At 35.7% G+C, this 21252-nt stretch overlaps 1 protein-coding gene across 2 annotated transcripts in view; it reads right to left on the reverse strand.

Annotated features, from left to right (window-relative positions):
- LOC149070209 (uncharacterized) overlaps positions 1-21252 on the reverse strand; it is a 46540-nt gene that overhangs the window by 19104 nt on the left and 6184 nt on the right. The window contains exons 3-10 of one of the 2 annotated variants that reach the window (XM_089249461.1): positions 18020-18093; positions 16689-16799; positions 16464-16586; positions 16240-16362; positions 11932-12054; positions 11716-11826; positions 8274-8494; positions 302-476 (exon numbers count right to left, since the gene is read on the reverse strand). In XM_089249461.1, the coding sequence (XP_089105587.1) occupies positions 302-476; positions 8274-8494; positions 11716-11826; positions 11932-12054; positions 16240-16362; positions 16464-16586; positions 16689-16799; positions 18020-18093 (1061 nt within the window). The remainder of the gene's footprint in view (positions 1-301; positions 477-8273; positions 8495-11715; positions 11827-11931; positions 12055-16239; positions 16363-16463; positions 16587-16688; positions 16800-18019; positions 18094-21252) is intronic. The other variant, XM_089249462.1, reaches the window with a different exon arrangement.

The raw sequence follows: 21252 nt of genomic DNA on the forward strand, positions 1-21252 counted from the left end.
GTGGCCAAACGCATTGAAATGTCTGGTTATTATTTCTAACACTTGCCAGAGTTAGAATTTTGGTGAAGTAGCGTGGTTTCGGCTCGGCGATGAGTCAGTGAATCAGTCAGTGAGAAGCCAGACATGTTTGCTATTTGCTTCCATTCTGGTTCTCCCTTGAGGCAGGGTCTATTAACCTATGGATCGCAGGGCTTCTGAGATGGGTAGTACATATTTACGGAATTCTGTGAAACGGATGGCGACATCAAGTCGGGGGATTCAACTGTATTATATAATTACTTCATGTTCGATAAAAACTTACCAGTTTTGTCATCATTCATTAGCGCCATATTAACAAACTGACTTTCATGATACGATGATGAGCATAACGATGATGAAGGCAAGTTCTTGATAATAGCATCACTGAACTTTCCGAGATTCTTAATGAACCGTTCGAAATCAACATCATCCTTATTTCTGCTGTATTCTAAAATCACCTATTTATAAATTAAATAAAAGTGAAATTTAGCTGAATACTCATTAAATTTAGTTGAACGCTCATACTCGAAGCCATTAATAAAATTTACGAAAAAAGAAAGTGTATGGAAAAAATACATATGCAGACGTGCTAACTTTTTGGAATCCAGAAATCCGGAGATTCTCCCAAGGGGGGTACCCCCTCCCCCCTCTGGCACTCAGACTCGATCAAAAAAAAATTTCAATTTTTTTTCCCCCATCAATTAAGAAAAGGTTCCATCCCCACCAAGGCAGGTTCTGCGTTGCCGCCCCCCCCCCCGCGCGAGCAGAGTATAATTCCATGTCAGTCTTTCCATGCAGAATAGAGAAATCACATCCACATACTGTTCATGATTGCCGATAAACGCTACGTAAACAAAGTCACGTCTTTGCCAGTTGCTTAAATGCGGTCACCGAGGCTGTTTTTACGGCTGCTCGATGGAAATGACCACAGCTGTCCTCTATGGGTGTTTTCCCTAACGAGGACAGCAGTCATTGAAGTCACAACAACGTGAAAGATCGCACAAATTCTAATTTTCTTCCAAAATCCAGAGATATTTTAAGACATCCGAAGAGTGGGAGGAAGGATGAAAAATCCAGAGTTTTTCCCCCGCCTAAATCCACAGAGTTGGCAGGTCTGCATACGTAACATTAAACTTGTAGCGTAAATTTTACGAGATACTCATTTTGGTTTTACAGACACTTATCAGCAAATAGATACTATTTGGCAACCAGGAAGATGTTTGTTGTCGAATGGAATTATTTTTTTTTTAAGTAATCCAGTAAAATCTGAGGGGAAACTCAGATTTTTTAACATTCATGGTCCTTTGCCAATCCTTCCTGGGAGAAATCAAGGATCACTGAATACATTCGAAAGACCTATATAAAATTCCGGGTGAAAGTTGTTGATAGTCTGACATCCCATTCACATTATTCAGCAGATAATTTAATATCACATAGACACACTGTGTAAAACTTTTACACCTTAGAGGAAAAATGGTGCTTACAGATTTCATTGGATGGGGGAAAAATACTTTTTCCCTTATGGTCCATATTCAAAGGTCTGAAAATTATCTGTAAACAACTGATTTTATCTATAGATCTATTCAATTACTTGTATTGTAAATAATATACAGTGAAACCTCCCATAACCATCATTTTCAAGCAGCTGTAATCTCTAAACAGCCAAATTTTCTTGGAATATAACACATCCCATTGGATTAATATTAAGGTTAACGTCTGAGCTAGGATTTCTGAATAACTGCTACTTTTGGACATGAAAATAAAATATTAATTTTTTTTGCTGTTCAGCACAGGATTCCGCTTAATAAAAGTGCAATTGGCATAATGAATGAAATTATGGAACAATCTCATGAAATTGTAATAAAATATAAAGTAATGTCAATAATTTAATATAGATAGCATTAATTACTTTATTATTACTACATCAGGGGTGCAAGCGCCCCTCATCCATTTTGGAGCAGCAAACTTTCATTTTTGGAGCAGAAATTTTGAAAATGGAGCAGAACTAACAACTATATCTGCAATATAAGGAGTAATTTTTCTGTGAAATGCCAAAAGTTTTGCCAAAAATGGTTGGAATGGATAATTATAAATAAATTTCCTTCATAAATTAAAGTCCATTTAAATTTTTTCTGAAGTATCTGTCACTATTAAAACATGCATTACTGAAATGACAAATAAAAATTACTAGACTTTTCAAATTAAACACCACGCATACTGAAAACCTAGGCAGCAAGAATTTTTGCTGCTTGAACACCAAAATCTTATTCATCCTGATATAGCAAAAAAAAGTGAAATGCAGGGGCGGAGCGTGTGGCCATATTGAGCGCCCCTCTAGGAGGGATACCAAATGGAGTTGAAAGGGAGAAAAACCTTTGTCAACCAAAAAAAAAACGTGGTCAGTAGTGCCAAAAATAGATTATGCATTGGTAGAGATTTTTTTCCCTCAAGGCGGCCCAAATCCGGATTTTCACAATGAGAAATTGTTACGATCAGCAACCGCCGACGATAACCACATGACCGTATAGTGGCTAGATGACAAAACTATGGATATTTCAGCTGGAGTTTTTACAGATCTCGTTTTTTCCAATGATCTCCAAAAAATTTTGGTAATTTAAACGAGTAAACAAATTCCCTTTTTGATTCTTCGCAAAGGCGCGTGTGCAATCTTGTGGAAAATAAAGCGAATTTACGCTGTAGATATACTGTCTTTGGACGCAAGTTGGTAGCTGCGAAATTACTGTTATTTTGAGTATGTAACCCGCAGGAGGAAAAAACTCTCCCAGGGCTCCCACTGAAAAAATAAGAAAAAGTAAGAAAACACAGGACTAAAAAGTAGGATGGGGGTGGGTAACCCCCTTAAACAACATAATCATAGCATAATGGAAAAAAATCCTTAAAAAAAAATTCAAATAATTAAAAAAAAATTTAATTTTGAATTAACTTTTTTTTCCCTAGCACTATTTCAGTCAAGCCAAAACAAAATGACAAATGACTTGGTTACAAAACCAATTTTTGGCCAAAACAGTGCACTAGCAACCACAGATAATTCTTTGCTGTCTCTCCTCATATATATTACATTCTTTTTTGGAGTCTTCCAAAGTGAAGAGCTTGTCAACTCTCTTCAACAAGGCACAGCAAATTTTGAAGACGTAAGTTTTTTAAGAATGATGCATGCACCTTCGAGACCACTTTCAAAAGCACAATGCAAAATGTGTAAATTACACGATCCAACGTAAATAAGGCAAGGTGAACCAGATAGTTTTACTGTGGTGTTCATCATTTTTTAAATTTTACTGTTTTGTTCACATTTTACTGTAATCATTTTTGACAAATGAAGCACTTCCATTTCTAGCTCTTTGCTGAGCATTGTAAATATTGTTTATGCCTTAAAAATACAGAAGACAACTGAATCATGGTTCGTACTCTTCCAACGAAAAAAAATTCAAGGACTATTCAAGCACTTTTCAAGGTAAAACTTAAAAATTCAAGGCCTTTTTTACAAAAGCATATTTTTCACATGAATAGGCGCATATTTAATTTTGATTAAAACTTTCAGAGATTACATTTCTACCTACTGTATTTCACATCATCTGTAATGAATAAAGGAGGCCACATACACATATACTGTATTTCATACAAAACATATGACACATTGAATAACACAGTTCGTGCCTGTCAATTTCCTCATTGAAACGGAGTTTGGTCTCTAAATATTGCAATTAATTTCCTTTTAAACACTAAAAAAAGAACTCTTCTAAAGATAGAAAAAGATTAAATTATTTCTTTCATTAATTCTGAATTTATTTATTTCATTAATTCTGAATTTATTTATTTCATTAATTCTGAATTTATTTATTTCATTAATTCTGAATTTATTTATTTCATTAATTCTGAATTTATTTATTTCATTAATTCTGAATTTATTTATTTCATTAATTCTGAATTTATTTATTTCATTAATTCTGAATTTATTTATTTCATTAATTCTGAATTTATTTATTTCATTAATTCTGAATTTATTTATTTCATTAATGCTGGAATAATTTCTTTCATTAATTCTGGAATTTTTTCATCAATTCTGGAATTTTTTCATCAATTCTATAATTTTTTCATCAATTCTGGAATTATTTCTTTCATCAATTCTGGAATTATTTCTTTCATCAATTCTGGAATTATTTCTTTCAACAATTCTGGAATAATTTTTCATTACTTTGGAATAATTGCTTTCATCAAGTCTGGATTTGTTTCTTTCGCTAATGCTGAAATTCTTTCTTTCATTAATGCTGAAATTCTTTTTCATTAATGCTGAATTCTTTTATTGATTCTAAAATTATTTCATTAATTATGGAATTATATTTCATTAATTTTGGAATTATATTTTATTAATTCTGTAATTCATTAATTCTGTAATTCATTAATTCATTAATTCTGTAATTCATTAATTCATTAATTCTGTAATTCATTAATTCTGTAATTCTTTCATTAATTCTGTAATTCTTTCATTAATTCATTAATTCTGGAACTATCTCTTTCATTAATTTTGGAATCATATCATCGATACTGAAATTATTTCTTTCATTTATTGTTTTAAACTCCTTTAAACAACTATGGATGCCATTAGAAAATAACGGAGATGCGCCGACATTCAACGCGTCACGTGATCTTCCAAGTAATTATGTAGACCACTGACGTCATACCAGCGCCGGTACTAGAACGCGGGAGAGGGGGAACGCAACTGCCCCGGGTGGCAATTTTTAGGTGAACACAGTTATAAAATTATCGAATTCCGAATTGGTGGGGGCGGCAAGACAATACAAAAATCCTAGTTATGGCCCTGTGTCATACTCCCTCCAGTAATATAAGCTCAATGGATTTCAGCGCCGATTCACCCATTGAAGTACAGCTTGCATTTGGCGACATTTTTGTCTGGCACACTCAGCAACCAATCTTGATAGAAGGGATTTTTCAGCCACACAAATAATTAAAAGTACACACACTTGTTACTCATTTTTTTTTTCTTTCCTTAAAGAACCTTATACAGAATGGACAGAGATATGGGGGGGGGGGGGGGATGTGAAGTTGACTGATCTAATGCATATATGAATTGACATCATCGTGTAGTGCCCCCCCCCCTTCAGACTTCCAAGTCAATCTCTGCCTATGGTTGACAGTAATCAGAGGAAGCTTCACTCACTTAAGGACCGAAAGGCTGAAATTATTTCGGCAAAAATTATGACACTTTTTTATTAAGATATTGATTTCTCAAGTCCTCCAGAAAAAATACCTAGTACAAAAGTTTAATGACTTCCAACGACTCCAAATACGTCTACATACGATCACAGGATACATGCTACCATAAAGCCGGGTTTTCCTAGAAGTGGGTTGTTGCAATACCTTCTAGAGCAGAAGGACTTCTACTCTAGAAATAGGTATTGGTTGGTTGTTGGGGGCCAGAGCATGCCGACTGAGCTGAAGAAAAAAAAACAACGATCGGAAGTTCATTTTGAATTATAGCTTTTATTCCATAAAAGTTGCAAGGAAAAAAAACAAGATCATTTACGATCATAAAAGAAATAAGTAAATAAAACGGCCGACAAATAACAACCGGCAATCTCAGGAAGAAAAAAAACAATCCCGACATAGACGCGGAAAAAAACCAGCCTACAATACAAAGCCGAGCTCCCGTGAGGGTGAGAGCATGCCGCCAGCGATTTACATATTGCGTCGGGCCGAGCGGTTCCACGTGCACAGAGAATAAAAAGGGAAAAAAAACATTCCAACATAGGTTTTTGGCGCCGCATGAACCGAACTGTATCATTTCGCGTCGACAGAAACGTTTTACATAATCACACTACGCGTTTGTGTATTCCTACCGTGGCGCATCAGCTCACGGCCCTGCTATCAGCTACTCTGTCATCTGCATGCTCCGGTTTGAAGGGGAGCATCGAGCTCGATGAAGGGAAGTGAAAGAAAACAAAAATGAAGAGAAGATCGGTAAAACGAGCAGCGCACAACGCATTTGACTCCTCCAGAAACAGTCGGCCAATCACGCCCGACGTAAAACACTGCCATGTGAGGCTTGTTGCGCTCTCTAGGAAAACAGTAAAACTTGTTTTCTTATTATTGGTGAGTGGACGGCGTGTCACGCTGGGCGATTCACTTTGCACGACAAAATACCTGCTCCTACGAAAACCCGGCTTAATAATAATGGGGAAAAACGTGCTTTAAATCCAATTATCCAGGGTTATTGGCTGCTAAGGCTTTTTCCCTGTGCTTTGCACTTTTTTAAGGACGTCACTTACAAAGTAAAAAAAAAAAAGTGGCGAAAACTATTTCGGAAAACACAAATTTTTCAAGGACTCTCACAGAATTCTTTTTCAAGGACTCTTATTAAATGAACTTTTTTTTTTCAAGGACTTTTCAAGGTTTTCAAGGACCGTACGAACCATGTGAATGCTATTGGGTAGCATCAGAATCACCAAACCTAGAATAGGCCTATGTATCCAACTGCTTTGAAATGCAAACTGTTGTTTCATCTATTTGCACCATAATTTTAAATGATGAAAGTTATTGTCCAAGACCATGAAGTAATAAATACAAAATTATTTTTCCATCCAGACAGAAGTTTTTAATGACTACTATACTTGTCGAACCCTCAAACTAAGCAAATGAAAAATTAATTCAATCAAATGGACCACATACACTACCCCCCTCCAAATAACCTTAAAAATTATGAAATTTCTGGTTTGGCAGAATCATTAATTGCATTCTACAACATTTGTAATATTTGGCAATATATCAATAATTTCCTGCTCAATTAAAATCAATTACACAAAGTTTGTCGATAGGATTTGGTAAAAAAGTAGGACAAAAACTAGAAAGTAGGACAAAAGTAGGACATTTTACCAAAAAGTAGGACGAGTGGGAGCCCTGCTCTCCCCAAAATCGGAAAATTCCATTCAGGGACTTTGATAGCCTGTGGGTTATACCAATAATAGTACAGGACTTTGTACTTTAAGGTAATAGAACTACTTTCCAAGGTCACGAGAGATAACACGATTGTGGTAGATGGTTAGGAAGTGAAAAAGTTTTTCTTCCGTATCTTTTTCCTTGTCTCGGAAAGAACGTGTCCCATGAACAAAATTTTCATGCTTCTTTTCCTAAAGTCTCGGGTATTTGATGCACTACAGTGTATTAGCAGTACCTCCGCGAACCACAAACAAGAATTGAAGCAAATGCGCAGGGATTCGGCACACCATGTACCAAGAGAACCGTTTTGGCGAAGTTTAGAGCAGCTCTTGCACCCCTGCTACATATTTAGGTTTTGACACCATCTGTATAAAACTTCCTCCTATACTGTTCTTCTGGAATATCACGACATTTACATTCTTTACTCTCTAAAATTTTCAATATAACGGTGTCAATATCTCTCAAGTCACATTCAGTTTACACATTGTTGTGTATGATTATGTAATACTTTACGTAATCCTCAGCACCAGGGCTGAAAATAGGATTTTTGTGAGGAAGATTTGATTATGATTTTGCAATCCTCACCAATGTAAAATTCAACAATTTTATAAAGCATTTTCATTCCTACCTAAAATTTGCCGCCTGGACAGTTTTCCCCTTCGCCTCCCTCTAATATGGGCCCTGCACAGCACTTTGATCATGGAAAACAACTTTCATACTATTTTGTCTTGCATATCATTTGAGGGAATCCAACCCATTACACCTAATTCTTCCCATAGGAAAGCCTGCCTTTCTGAAAAATTGTTACAGTTTCAGAAACCAACTGCTTCATTAAATATGGCTTAATAAAACCACGGCATCAAGTAGGGAAACAGTTTTTTATCTTAAAGGTGGATGATGTAGACTTGCATTGGCAAGCAGGGATTACGTAAAAAATTTTGATAGAGCATTTTAACAGTTAGTGTGATCCTTTGGTCGCATAACACAGAGTGTTTGTGTGAAATTTTTTGCTGAAAGGGTGCGATTTTCCTTTCCGTTTCTGGGTTATACAGGTTGTTTAATCCATCAATTTTTTAATGTGTAATTTGGCATTGAAATCAGGGGACCAAGATTTTTTTTTCATTGAAGACAGGTTTCCAATTAATACAGGTTCTGTCAAAGACAGGTTTTATTGTATAAAAAAGATAAGTGGAAAAGACAATGAAATGACGTTTTCATTGTTGAGAACAAGGCATTCATATAAAATCATAATTTCATAGAAATGTATGGGGGAACAAAATTACCTGTTCTGATATTTTAAGTGCTGGGTAAGTCTTCAGTATCTCTCTGACTGGTGGATTCTGGTTTATTATCTGACTTTGTCGGGCTATGAATGATGCGTCCATCAATTTACTGAGGATTTCGGAGTCTGGAGTTTGCTTCTTCAGTTCCGACTTCATCTTGTTCAAAATAGCAAGGTGACTCAGGTGACCAAAGTCCATAATGTCCGACTTCCTGGATTTTTCTGAAAATAACAAAATAAAGACATTCTAAGCTGCCACTCTTTCCTCCATTTTGAAACTTGGTTTCTTGTATTACTATGGGCAAAGTATGAAATCTGACATTCTGCATTCCATACAATGTCTGGTATTTAGGCTGTGCTCATAATGGGACAAAGAGATAAGAGTTAAAAGAATTGCAACTAAAAAAATGCATAGTGATGGGGAAAGATGTTCACACAAAGCAAAAGAGGATAGAGAAAATGATGGAAGGGGTTCCAAAATGCAAGGATGCGATTCCTCTGCAGAAGAGTGAAAGAAAAAAGCCAAAACAGACAAGTTTGTTCAATCACAAACCTTGTTAAGTGGTCGCCCTGCTTCTAAAGTATGTATGGTGTAGAACAAAAGAATAATTTTCATTGCTAGTGTCCATTATACACTCCCATACCTCTTGGTCGCTGCACTATGCACCTGGCCTTTGCCATGCCATCACAGGCATGAACTTGCATTATATATATTTTTTTTTCATACTCGACCCCGATTGCAAAACTGCTTCCCAAGATGTGTGTCACAGAAAAGAACACATTGAACTTTTTTTTTCAGCTAAAGCCCATTCTTCTGAATACATTGCATACAAATCTTCAACAATTGTCCTGACTTATTGTCTCCATACCAAAAAGAGGTTGCTAGCCGTTTACCAACTGAGGGTGCACTATCGTCAATTCAACGCCAGGACTTTTGTATAGACTTGATGACAACCAGAAATCACCGGTTACAGTGACTGCTACAGCACAAAAGAACAGTCACGGACACCAGCAAGACGAGATCGTCATCACCAAGGTGTGAAATTAAAGAGCTTGGTCATGTACAGACCGAGGGCAGTCATGATGTAAATATAGAGTATATGAGCATAGCATAGTCCATGTGGGCCTTTCCTTGAAACTTACATGTGCACATCTAGGAAAATATTAACTTTGTTCGGAATTATTGCCCATCGCCAACTCACCATGACATTCCTGACTGAGCTAAAAGAAGCATCCTAGTACAAGTGACTGTCCGAGCTAACCGTTCATAGACTGACATTCTCGATAGACACATCCTTTGAATAACACAACGATGCTGTTTCCACGTTCACCTGCAATTCAGCTATCAATCCTCCAGGAAGTATCCTTCAATTTTTTTTACATTATATTTTTAGTGCACATTTTTTATTATTTATGTACAGCCGAACAAGTAATAATTTATTGCCATAATTTAAAATATGAATCCCACTAAGAGTCAATTTTCATGTATTTTTCTGTTTATCATTTACAAGTATTTATTCTATGAGAATCTCCTATATGCACAATGCTAAAATAAATGTGATTTTCTAATTTATTTAACCTCAGCAAATCTCTGGCCAATTCCTTGCATTTTTGCTCATTGTCATTCCCTCTTTCCCGTTTTTCAGATTTTACTTGCACCCAGGTAATATTGCACCATTTTTTTTTTTTTTTACACGTTTTTAATATTTCTTCCAGCAAAGCCTAAGACAAATACCAGTTTCTAACATTTAATCATCTTCGTATATCACATACATTTTTAAACAAGTTTAATTTTCACAACTCCAAGATTGCACTACCAGTTTTTTCAACAAAACTCACAAGATTAACAATTCTTTCCTTTATACAGTATTACCCCGCAATAGCCAACATGCTGTAAAACTCAAGGGATATCAGCTTTTTAAATGTTGGAATCTGGTCCATCCCCACATGCCAGGAAAACCAAGGCTTATACTTGAAACCTTACAATTTTAGAGACACGATCAAGTAGTACAAAAATATTTCAGTCAATTTACATTTCCCCATTCGACTCATCTAATCTGTGCAAAAAGAAAAATTAATGTCTGACATTTTTAATGAACCAAAGATTTTTGGTAGCAAAATCAAAAAGAAAGCATGAACTGCCTGAATATACTAGTAAAATCGAAAGGATCCTGTGATGCAGATACTCAAATTTATCCGGAATCTGTGACTTTCTCTGCATGCTACCTGTTGCTTTCTTCTTCTACTTTAGCATTTCTCTTCTAGAAACTAGCTATTTCCTTTTCCCCTTTCTTTGTGCTGTACCTGATCATGTGTTGTTTGAATTACGTCACTGAATTTAAAAATTCATTCCTGGTCTCTATTGGCATTCTAAATATTATAATACAGCATGATTATAAATAAACTAACACTACTCAGACAAATGTATGAAAAACTTGATGAAACTTGGTATATTCTGTGGCGGAACAGTGGCTCTGACAAAGGTTTTTCAAAGATATTTGTTGAACTGATCCAGGGTGCTGCGAATAAGTATTGATTACAGAAAGTGGGTGCCGCAGGTGGAAAAAGCCGGAGAAACCCCTGCAATAAAGTTAAACCAAGAACCAGAGCCGCCCTTAAGGGGCTCCGGTACTACAGGTGTGGTCACACTGAGCCCAGCGCTTTGTGGGGCCCTGCACTCACGCTAAGTTTTAGAAGCTTTCACCAATTCTAAAGTTATTTCTTGCATTAATTGTATATTTTAACTATTTTGTTATTAACTCTGGAATTATTTATTCTGTCAATTCTGAATTTTTATCCATAATAGAATTATCACTGCTATTAATTCTGAATTTTTTTCTTCCATAAATTATGAAACTTTTTTTTCCCATCAATTCTGGAATTTTTTCTCTTCCATAATTCTTAAATTTTCATCAAATCTGGATTTTGCTTCCGTAATTCCCCAAATTTTTTTCAATTCTAGAATTTTTTCCCTTCCGTAATTCCTGAATTTTTTTCATCAATTCTGAAAAATTATTTGTTTTATTAATTCTGAATTTATATAAGTGCTGGAATTATTGAATTGTTTCTTTTAATTATTTTTAATTCATGAAGTCTATAATGTTCATTAGTTTCTGGAACAGTTTTTCTCGTAAGTTTTAAATTACCTTCAATGCTGAATTCCATCAATTTTTATGTTAATTTATATGCGATGGTGTGTTTAAAGTTTTTCCCATGGATATTTCCGAACATTACTGTAGCATTCTGAAAAGATAAATCAGCTTTCTTTCCTCCGCAAAATATATAAAATGCAAGCAAAAGGGGATTCTAAATGTTTTTGGTGCCCATAAATTGTTGACACGTACCTGGCCCCCACATCTGGTAAGGGCGGAGCTGCCAAGAACATAGAGGATTGCAAGAAATACTAATCAAAAATAAGCATATAAGATTTAAATAAAACTAACTAGAGTTTCTTTGGATTGAGCCTTTGCTTTTCCTTTTTCTTTTCTCAGTCCCACTTTCTCTAGACTCATCGTCGCTGTCATCTTTAAAATCTTTCTTCATTTTGATGTAATCTGATAAGATGTAAATACAATAAAGAATGGACACAAAGAACACAACGAGAAATGCAAGAAATATTGATAAAAAAATAAGCTTATAAGATTGAAATAAAAACTAACTTGAACTCCTGCTGTTTGAGGCTCTGCTCCGGCTTTTTCTTTCCTCTGTATCATTTTCTATGGACTCATCTTCACTGTTGTTGCTGTCATCTCTAAAATCTTTTGCCTCTTCTTTAATGTAATCTGATAAGATATAAATACAATAAAGAATGTGTTGGTGTTTTTTTGTTGATTCATGCATATTTAGTTTTACGTCACAAGAGTGTGCCGTTATTTTTTTCCTACAAGCATTGTGTATATATACCTGTTTTTAGACTGAATAAATATACACTGCTCCCATTCGTATTTTTGACTCCGGATCATTTTTTAATTGTTTTCACTGATAGTTACGAACCATGAAAGTGGTCGATCCTTGACAATTGGTAGCAGAGCGTGGTTCTTTTTTGTGGTTCGGAAGTTCTAAAGTAATCAGTACTTAAATTATAAATGTGAAAACTCTAGCTTTTCGAAAATTGTTTACTTCTTGGAAGAGCTAACCTTGGAAAGTTAATGGCATCGGCGGAAGAAACGAGTGTGTTCAAATTTTGGAGATTAAATCGTGATAACTTCAAGGAATGGAAATTCAACATGAAGATGCTTCTCATGAACTATGATGTGTTTACTCTTGTGGATGGATTCAAGCTCAAGCCTCCTCAAGAAAATGAGAAAGAACTCAAAGTGTGGAGAAAACGGGACTCGAAAGCATTGTCAACAATATATCTCCTCATTGACAATGATTTAAAGAACTTTGTGATTGAAGCCACAACAGCTAATGATGCCTGGGGCAAATTTGTGTAGTGCTTTTGCTCCAACGACCTGTGCTAGCTAGAATTGCCACTCTACGAACTGAATTCATGAACTGTCGACTGAAATCTAACGAAAGCATGTCTGTTTTCTTGGGTCGCCTTTTGAGGGCTGCTAAAGAATTTGAATCAGCGGACAAAATTGTAATAGATGACGAAATCGCATACCAGATGTTATCCAACTTGCTAGAAAAATACGAAAACGTTGTAATACAAGTGTAACAACAATCGAATAAGGACTTTACATCGGAAAACGTACGCAAAGAATTGATATCAGAGTATGACCGTCTTCAACATCGTGGAGATCAAGATATTCTGAGTGACTCTCCGCAGACAGCTTTCCCATTGGAAAATCGTAAATCCAGGTTAACCTGTTTTAGGTGTGGTCAACCAGGACATTTCATAAGACACTGTCAACAGTCTAAAAAATGGCGGAAGGCATTAAGACGAGGGAGTGAATTCAAGACGAAGCCAAGGAAGAAAATTTTTGCCATGGTGTCAAAAATCTGAGTGGCCAGTTTGAATTTTGTGACGCTTGTAACTTAACAAAATCAATGAGAGAAAGCTTTAAAAGAATAAACAGCTTTGTTACAAATGATGTGCTTGAACTTTTGCATTTAGATGTGTGGGGACCAGCCCCAGTGCAGTCATTAGATGGTTCCAGATATTTTCTTAGTATAATTGATGATTATTCTAAATACAGAACAGTGCATTTTATGAAACAAAAATGGAGCTTTTGAGTGTTTTAAAGAGTTTCAAGCTGAAGCTGAAAGACTGCATGGAAAGAAAATAAAATCGATTTGTAGTGATAATGGTTTAGAATTTACCGCCAATTATTTTGTAAAGCACTTAAAAGAGCAAGGTATCAGGGTTGAGCAAACGAACATTTACTCCCCGGAAATGAACAGAGTTGCAGAAAGATTCAATAACAATCATGGAAGGTGTTCAGACTTTTCTGTACGAAACAGAGTTACCGAAATTTTTGTGGGCTGAATTTGTGCATATACAAAATTATCTGAAGAATCGTTTTCCTCACAGTAGTCTAGACGGAAAAGCTCCCTTGAAAGTCTGGTTAAAAAGATGTTTTCTGTCAAACATCTCAAGAGAATTGGTTGCATAGTGTATATGCATATCCCAAAACAAAGGGGAAAATTAGGCTCTACAGCAAATATAGGATATCTAGTTGGTTATGCCCGGAGAACGAAGGGATACAGAATTTGGGAATCTAGCGCACACAGAGTGATAGAAACCAAACATGTAAGATTTGATGAGAATAAATTCAAATACAAGACGGGAAACTTGGCAAACAAAGTACACATCAAAAATTTAAATGAAACATATGATGATGAAAACTCGAACATGGACTTGTTTGATTTTCATCCAGTGAAAATTAAATGGGTGCGAAAAATAATGACCTGAAAATCTGCAGAGAGAAAGGATGTATAGTATTACCCTGAGTTAAATGTTAGTCTAAGACGCTTAAATGAGATAAAGCAATATTGTGAACCTGAACATTTTGATTTTTCAGGAAAAACTGACGATCAAAACCAAAGTGAGAATGTTGTTAGCGATCTCGAATTGGAAACCGGAATAGTAAATAGGGATGAAACTGAAGCTCATTGTGCAAATGTGAAAATTCCACAATCATTTGACGAAGCGAAAAATGGACCTGATAATACGAAATGGTTTAATGCAATGAGTGAAGAACTAGAAACCCTTAAATCCAGTGATGTGTATGATCTAATTCCTAGAGATCAAGCAAAGAAAATGTTAGACAGTAAATGGGTTTATAACGTAAAAACTGACTATCAAGAGAAAATACAAAGGTACCAAGCGCGACTTGTCGCCAAAGTTTTCAAGCAGATTGAAGGTATAAACTATTTCAACACGTTTTCACAAGTTGTGCGTTTTACTTTAGTGAGATTATTTTATATCATTTTGGTGATATTGAAAAATTGGAGACATGCATGCTGATATTAAATGTGCTTATCTTTATGGAAGCCTATCGGAAAACATTTATCTAGAACAACCACAAGGATTTGTGGAGAAGGATAAAGAACATTTTGTAATGAAATTAAAAAAAGCTTTATACGGGCTGCATCAAGCAGGTCGTGAATGGTTTCATAAGCTACACAGTTCTTTTACAACTCAAATTTGAGAAACTCTCAAGCTGCAATTGCGTATACCATTTAAACTGGAATGTAATCGTATTGGTATACGTAGACGATCTTGCGATTTTTGCACCTGATTGTGATTTAATAAATTTAGCAATCGAAAAAATAAGATAAGTTTGATATTAAAGTCTTGGGTCCGATCGAAAAATTTCTAGGTGTAGAGTTTGAAACTATAAATAATGAAGTATTAATGCATCAAAAAAGTTATATAGAGAAATAGTGTAAGGGGCCATTCAAGTATCACGTCATCATCGATGTGGGGTGGGGGGTTCCGATTTGCTGACTTTTGATGACGGGGGGGGGGGGGTGTTTGGATAATGCTTGTCATCAACCACCCTTTATGAAAATATGAGTTGGATTCAGAGGGGCAGAGCTGATGATGAAATTTTGTTGACAATGGGGCGGGGGTCAAAAATGGCTAAAAATTTGTTTTAACAAGAACTAGGCCCAACATAATTTTTGCAGTTTTTTTTTTTTTTTTATTTAAGTATTGTAACTCTCCATCTGAAAAACATTTAAAATATTATGAAGTTTTTTAATATGTTGTTAATATGAAAGACTATGCTGTAAATTTGTCTCCTGCTAAAAAATTGATATTACAGCTTATGTAGATGCTAGCTGGTCATCTGACCGTGATGACAGAAAATCTGTCAGTGGATTCGTGGTTTTGATTGCTGGTATTCCTTTTTCCTGGTTATCAAAACAAAATACTGTAGCACTTTCGAGCATGGAAGCTGAATTTATAGCTCTTTCCGAGGTTGTTAAGGAGCTTATCTTGCTGTCACGAATACAGCGTGAATGTGTAAACATGAAAATTAACTTCAAAAAACATGTCGTATATTGTGACAGTAAGAGTGCTATTTATTGTGCCAAAAATTGTATTGAAAATAGACAAACAAAACATGTGAATACCAGATATTTTTTTGTCAAAAACGAATTGAATCAAGGCAAATTCAATTTGATTCACATCGTTCGTAAGCAAAACTTAGCTGATGTACTTACTAATTTCTATTGAGAAAATTAAGGACTTTTGTCGCAATATTTCTGTCTTATGTGAAAGAATAGACGAAAAACGGAGGGCAGATGTTTTTTCGTGAATTCATGCAAATTAAGTTTTACATCACAAGAGTGGCGTTATTTTTTCCCCCATATATACCTGTTTTTAGACTGAATAAATATAAATTGCTCCCATTTCGCATTTTTGACTCTGGATTGTTTTTTTAGTAGTTTTCACTGACAGTTACGAACCATGAAAGTGGTCGATCCTCGACAGAATGAAACCAAGAATATAATGAGAAATGCAAGAAATATTGATAAAAAAATTAACATATAAGATTTAAATAAAAACCAACTTGAACTTCTTGAACTTCTGCGGTTTGACGCTCTGCTCCTCGTTTTTCTTTTCTCTGTGCCATTTTCTCTGGAATCATCGTCGCTGTCATCTTGAAAATCTTTTGCCTTCTCTTCAATATAATCTGATAGGATGTAAATACAATAAAGAATGAAACCAAGAACATGAGAAATGCAAGAAATATTGATAAAAAATAAGCTTATAAGATTTAAAATAAAAACTAACTTGAACTTCTTGAACTTCTGCGGTTTGACGCTCTGCTCCTCGTTTTTCTTTTCTCTGTGCCATTTTCTCTGGAATCATCATCGCTGCCATCTTGAAAATCTTTTGCCTCCTCTTCAATGTAATCTGATAGGATGTAAATACAATAAAAAAATGAAACCAAGAACATGAGAAATGCAAGAAATATTGGTAAAAAATAAGCTTATAAGATTTAAAATAAAAACTAACTTGAACTTCTTGAACGTCTGCGGTTTGAGGCTCTGCTCCTTTTTCTTTCCTCAGTGCCACTATTTCTAGACTCGTCATCGCTCTTGTCGCCATCTTGAACATTTTTGTTCTCTACAATGAAAAAAAAGATATAAATACAATAAAGGATAAATCCAAAAACATAAGAAATGCAAGAAATACTGATTAGAAAATAATATTCAATAGGTTCGAAATCTGTCTCTGAATAAAGAAACCGACAGATACGAACTAGAAAAAGTTCTCAGAATAAATTAATAAGTTTTTTTCCCTTTGCGGTCTTATTCAAATGTCATACTAGATCAATTCTGAAAAATGATTAACAATCTTTTCATAGTAGGGGTTAGACTGCCCCTGCATATAACAAAAGGAATAAACAGCAGTCTTCCTCATCTACTCCTGAATCTATTGATACAAAAGATACACGTGTGGATACATAAACAATTTGACAGATTTTCAGACACAAGCATCACATAGCAATTAAAAGTGGTTTTTCAGATAAGAAAAAGTGGATTTCCCAACTATTTCTTTGAATTTAATTCTTCACAGAACAGCTAAAACTACGCTTTCATGACCTTTTGAAATTTTGGAAAATAAAGTAAGTGTTACGGCTGTGTGTGTGTGTTTTTTTAAGAGAAATACATGCATGCAGACGTGCCAACTTTTGAAATCCTGAAATCCGGAGACTCTCCCGAGGGGGGTCCCCCCCCCCCCCCCCGACAATCATAGACTCGATCAAAAAAAAAAGTTCATATAAAAAAATTTTAAAAAAATTGAAAAACTTTTTTTTTTAATAAATTAAGAAAACGTCACATTCTCCCCCCCCCCCCAAGGCAGGTTCTGCATTGCCCTGAGAAGAATATAGTTCCATGTCAGTCTTTCCATGCAGAATAAAGAAATCACATCTACATACTGTTCATAAAGTATAAGTGTTTCCTTCTGTATTTCCATAATTTGTATGTATTTCTTTCCTTCTGCCCATAAACATTGGGAGTGATTTTCATTTTTGGCACACTCAGTAAAGATGTCATTGAGAACATTTAATATTTTCATACAGTGTGGTTGATGATGTGAGCATCATTCAAACCCCCCATCACCAAAAGCAGCAAATTGGGAAACCCCCTCCACAAATACTGACATAATACTTGAATGACCCCTATTAACCTCTGGTCCCAATGCACATTTCATGGTGTTAATATATTCCATAACGATAACTTCTTGATAAAAAAAAATCTGCTTATCCAGTCTCTTGAATATCCTTATTTAGACATGTTTCCTCATATAAATAATAAAGATTTCATAGTAATGAAGATCACCTCCAGACGTCTGAGTCTTTTTGTCGCTAACTTCGACAATAGCACATTTCTCTTTTCTGCGTATGCCATCCACTCTGAAAAATAAATTCACACGAATATGCTCATTCCATAGTAAAGTAAAATGGACGACACAAGGGTTATTTCAAACATGTAAACATTTATAATTGTACTCTATAAGCAATAAGTTATGCTGTGGACCATTTTCAAATTAGCACACATCCTGACAAACTTGCGGAAATGTGATTTAGAATATACGTATGCACAGTTTAATGCTGACATGGGGCACTTCCCATTCACATAATTTTTTTAACTTGCATGATATAATACAAGTAAATATAAATATAGTTGAATCCCACTTTAACGAATACCGTTATAGCAAAAATCTCGTTTTAACGCAAACACTTTTCTAATCCCTCAAATAAGTATACATAGGAACAATGCTAACCTAAAATTCCTTTATACCGAAATTTCGTTATAACGAAGTGATTTTTCCGGTCTCTTGGAGTTCATTATCGCATGATTCGACTGTAATAAGAGGTTCATATTTTATTTACAAATTAATATTTAAGTAAATGTGATAACGTTTTTTTAGAAGAGTTGGGTTGGTAGAATTAATCTAGTAGTTCACAATAGCTTTACACTGCTGGAGTGAAGACCACAAATTCAATTTTTCACAGCCCAAGGTTATCCAAAAAGTTTGATATCTCGCCATCTCTTTTAGACTTCTTTGAGGGTACTTACATAAAGGCTTTTCAAGAACAATTAGTAAATGACACAAAATTAACACCCTCCATTCCCCTATTACATTTTCATTTTGAAAAACATTTGAAGAATATTTAAAGCAGTCAAGCTGGATATATGACGTCACTATCAGAAGGCAACAACTATGACGTCAAAACAGATGATAAAAATACTGAAGTGAAGGAAACAACTCTGATCACCACAGATGCTTTTTTATTCTGACCACATTTTTCGTTGGGACAGAACATGTTTTTTCCACCTTAATAGCACCCATGAGCACCGAAACATATGTCAGTGTTATAAATTGTCATTTGTCACGTGAATATTTTCTATATTCTACATTGCTCAGGATTTGGCGGCTATTCACATTTTCTTCATTGTGCACATGCAATCTCTTCGCAAATTTCTCAAGTGTATTATTACAGTCGGCCCCTTGTATTCACAGAGGTGACAGCGAATACGGGAAATCCTCGAATAACTGAAACCATTGGTTTTTTTGCATATCTCATTTACTGAACAGCATGAGAAGAGCAGGGTAACACAGAGGTAGAAGGGAATGTAAAAGAGGGTGCAGCGAGGGTGCACAACTCAAATTTTATAAACAAAACACACGAATGACGATTTCTGAGTGTTGCAAAAAAAATTCCAATATAAAGGGGAAAAACCTTGAATATGAACACTGCGAATACGGGAGACCGACTGTACTTCAAACCTTGTCAATATATATAAATATATATAACCTGTTTATATATATTTTAATTATAGTATCTATTGATATTTCAAGAAACTCAAGTTCTAACGCATTTGAGAAAGCTTTCAGTCACAGAATGTGGGATCAAAAACAATGTAAATAGCAAAACAAAAAAGAAATTAATCAAATTCTCTGTTACTTTAAAAGTCCAATTAATGATCATGATCTATTTTTCCCCCATGCTTTTGGAAGGAAAAACCAGTGTAGGGGTGCCATAGAAATGTAACACATGCATGCTTAACCCATTGCTGGAATGTTGCCATAGAAATGTAACACATGCATGCTTAACCCATTGCTGGAATGTTGGCTGAATGTGGCCCCGCAATCATCTGGTGTGGCCCACAACTTCAAACCTAATTTTGTGAAAAATGAAGTATGTATTTACAGGTCAGCTTGAGTGACCCCGACACATCAAAATCAATGAAATGACCCACACTCTACTGAATGTTGAACACTCTTGATGTAACACCTCCTGAAGCTACATTACATCCGAAGGATACAACGATTTTAGAATGACCTGCATATGTTCATGAATGTCTGGTTTTTTCAAAGACACACATTCTTAAAACACATGCTAACCCGTAGCCCTCAGAGTTCTCATGTGATCCAAGATGAATAACAAAACCACACAAGTGACCAAGGAACGATCATCAATCATTCAAGTGGGACACATTTCCAGATTACTTCAGTGGCTTGCGGCACATTTCCACATATAAGCTGCCAACAGCATATATCCAGATCACCCAAGTGACCTCATGCACATTTCCAGATCACTTGAGCCATCAGCGGCAAATACCCAGTTCACTTAAGTGGCTGGAGACACATTTGATCATTTGAGTGGCCCTCGGCACGCTTCGAGATCACTTGAGTGGCTCGCAGCACACAGATCATCTAATGGTCTGTAATGCATCAACACTTTAAGTGGGAAGATGAATTTTTTATAGATTATTTTCGTGGCACTCTTGACACATTTACAGACTACTAAAGTGGACCGCTACGTACTTTCAGATCATCCAAGTGACTTGTGGCAAATTTCCAGATGACTCAAGCAACCCGCGGCACACCAGACAATCTGAATGACTCACGGCACATTTCAACTCTCAATCTTTTGAAGGGTGTGTGTGGAGGCCACTTTACTGATTTGACGTGTCGTGGGCCACTTGATTAAGTGATCTAGAACAGCGACGCAGGTTATTTGTGTGACCTGTAAATGTTCTGCGGATAACTCAAGCAATCTGGGAATGTGCCGCGGGCCACTTAAAGTGATTAGGAAATTTGCCTCCGACTGCTCAATTGAAGTAAGAGTTTGCCGTGAGCCACTTGAGTGATCTGGAAATATGCAGCGGGTCATTAAAATGAGGTAAGAATGTGCCACGAGCGACTTAATTTATTTGTAAGTGTACCGCGGCACTTGAGGCAGGCCACATTTAGGCCATGGGTTAAGCACATGCATGCTTTAAAATAAGGGGCTGTTCAAGTATTACGTCACAAATTTTTTTAGCCATTTTTGACCCACTCCCTTGTCAGAAAAAACAAGCAAAACTCTGACCCTCCCCGTCAGCAAAATTTAATCAGCGCTGTCCCCTTCCTCCTAATGCATATTGGTAGGATCAGAGACATACAGGGGTGGAATCTGGGTTGGGGGCTAGTGGTCTCCCCCCCCCCCCCTTTCCACAGATGATAAAATTTATTTTTTTTTAATGCAAAAAATATTTTTTTAAAAATTAAAATTTCGAAAGAA

Source organism: Pholcus phalangioides, unplaced genomic scaffold (assembly GCF_987345545.1).
Source record: "Pholcus phalangioides strain wild (caught in Gottingen) unplaced genomic scaffold, Ppha-v1.0 ptg000022l_1, whole genome shotgun sequence".
Taxonomy (NCBI): domain Eukaryota; kingdom Metazoa; phylum Arthropoda; class Arachnida; order Araneae; family Pholcidae; genus Pholcus; species Pholcus phalangioides.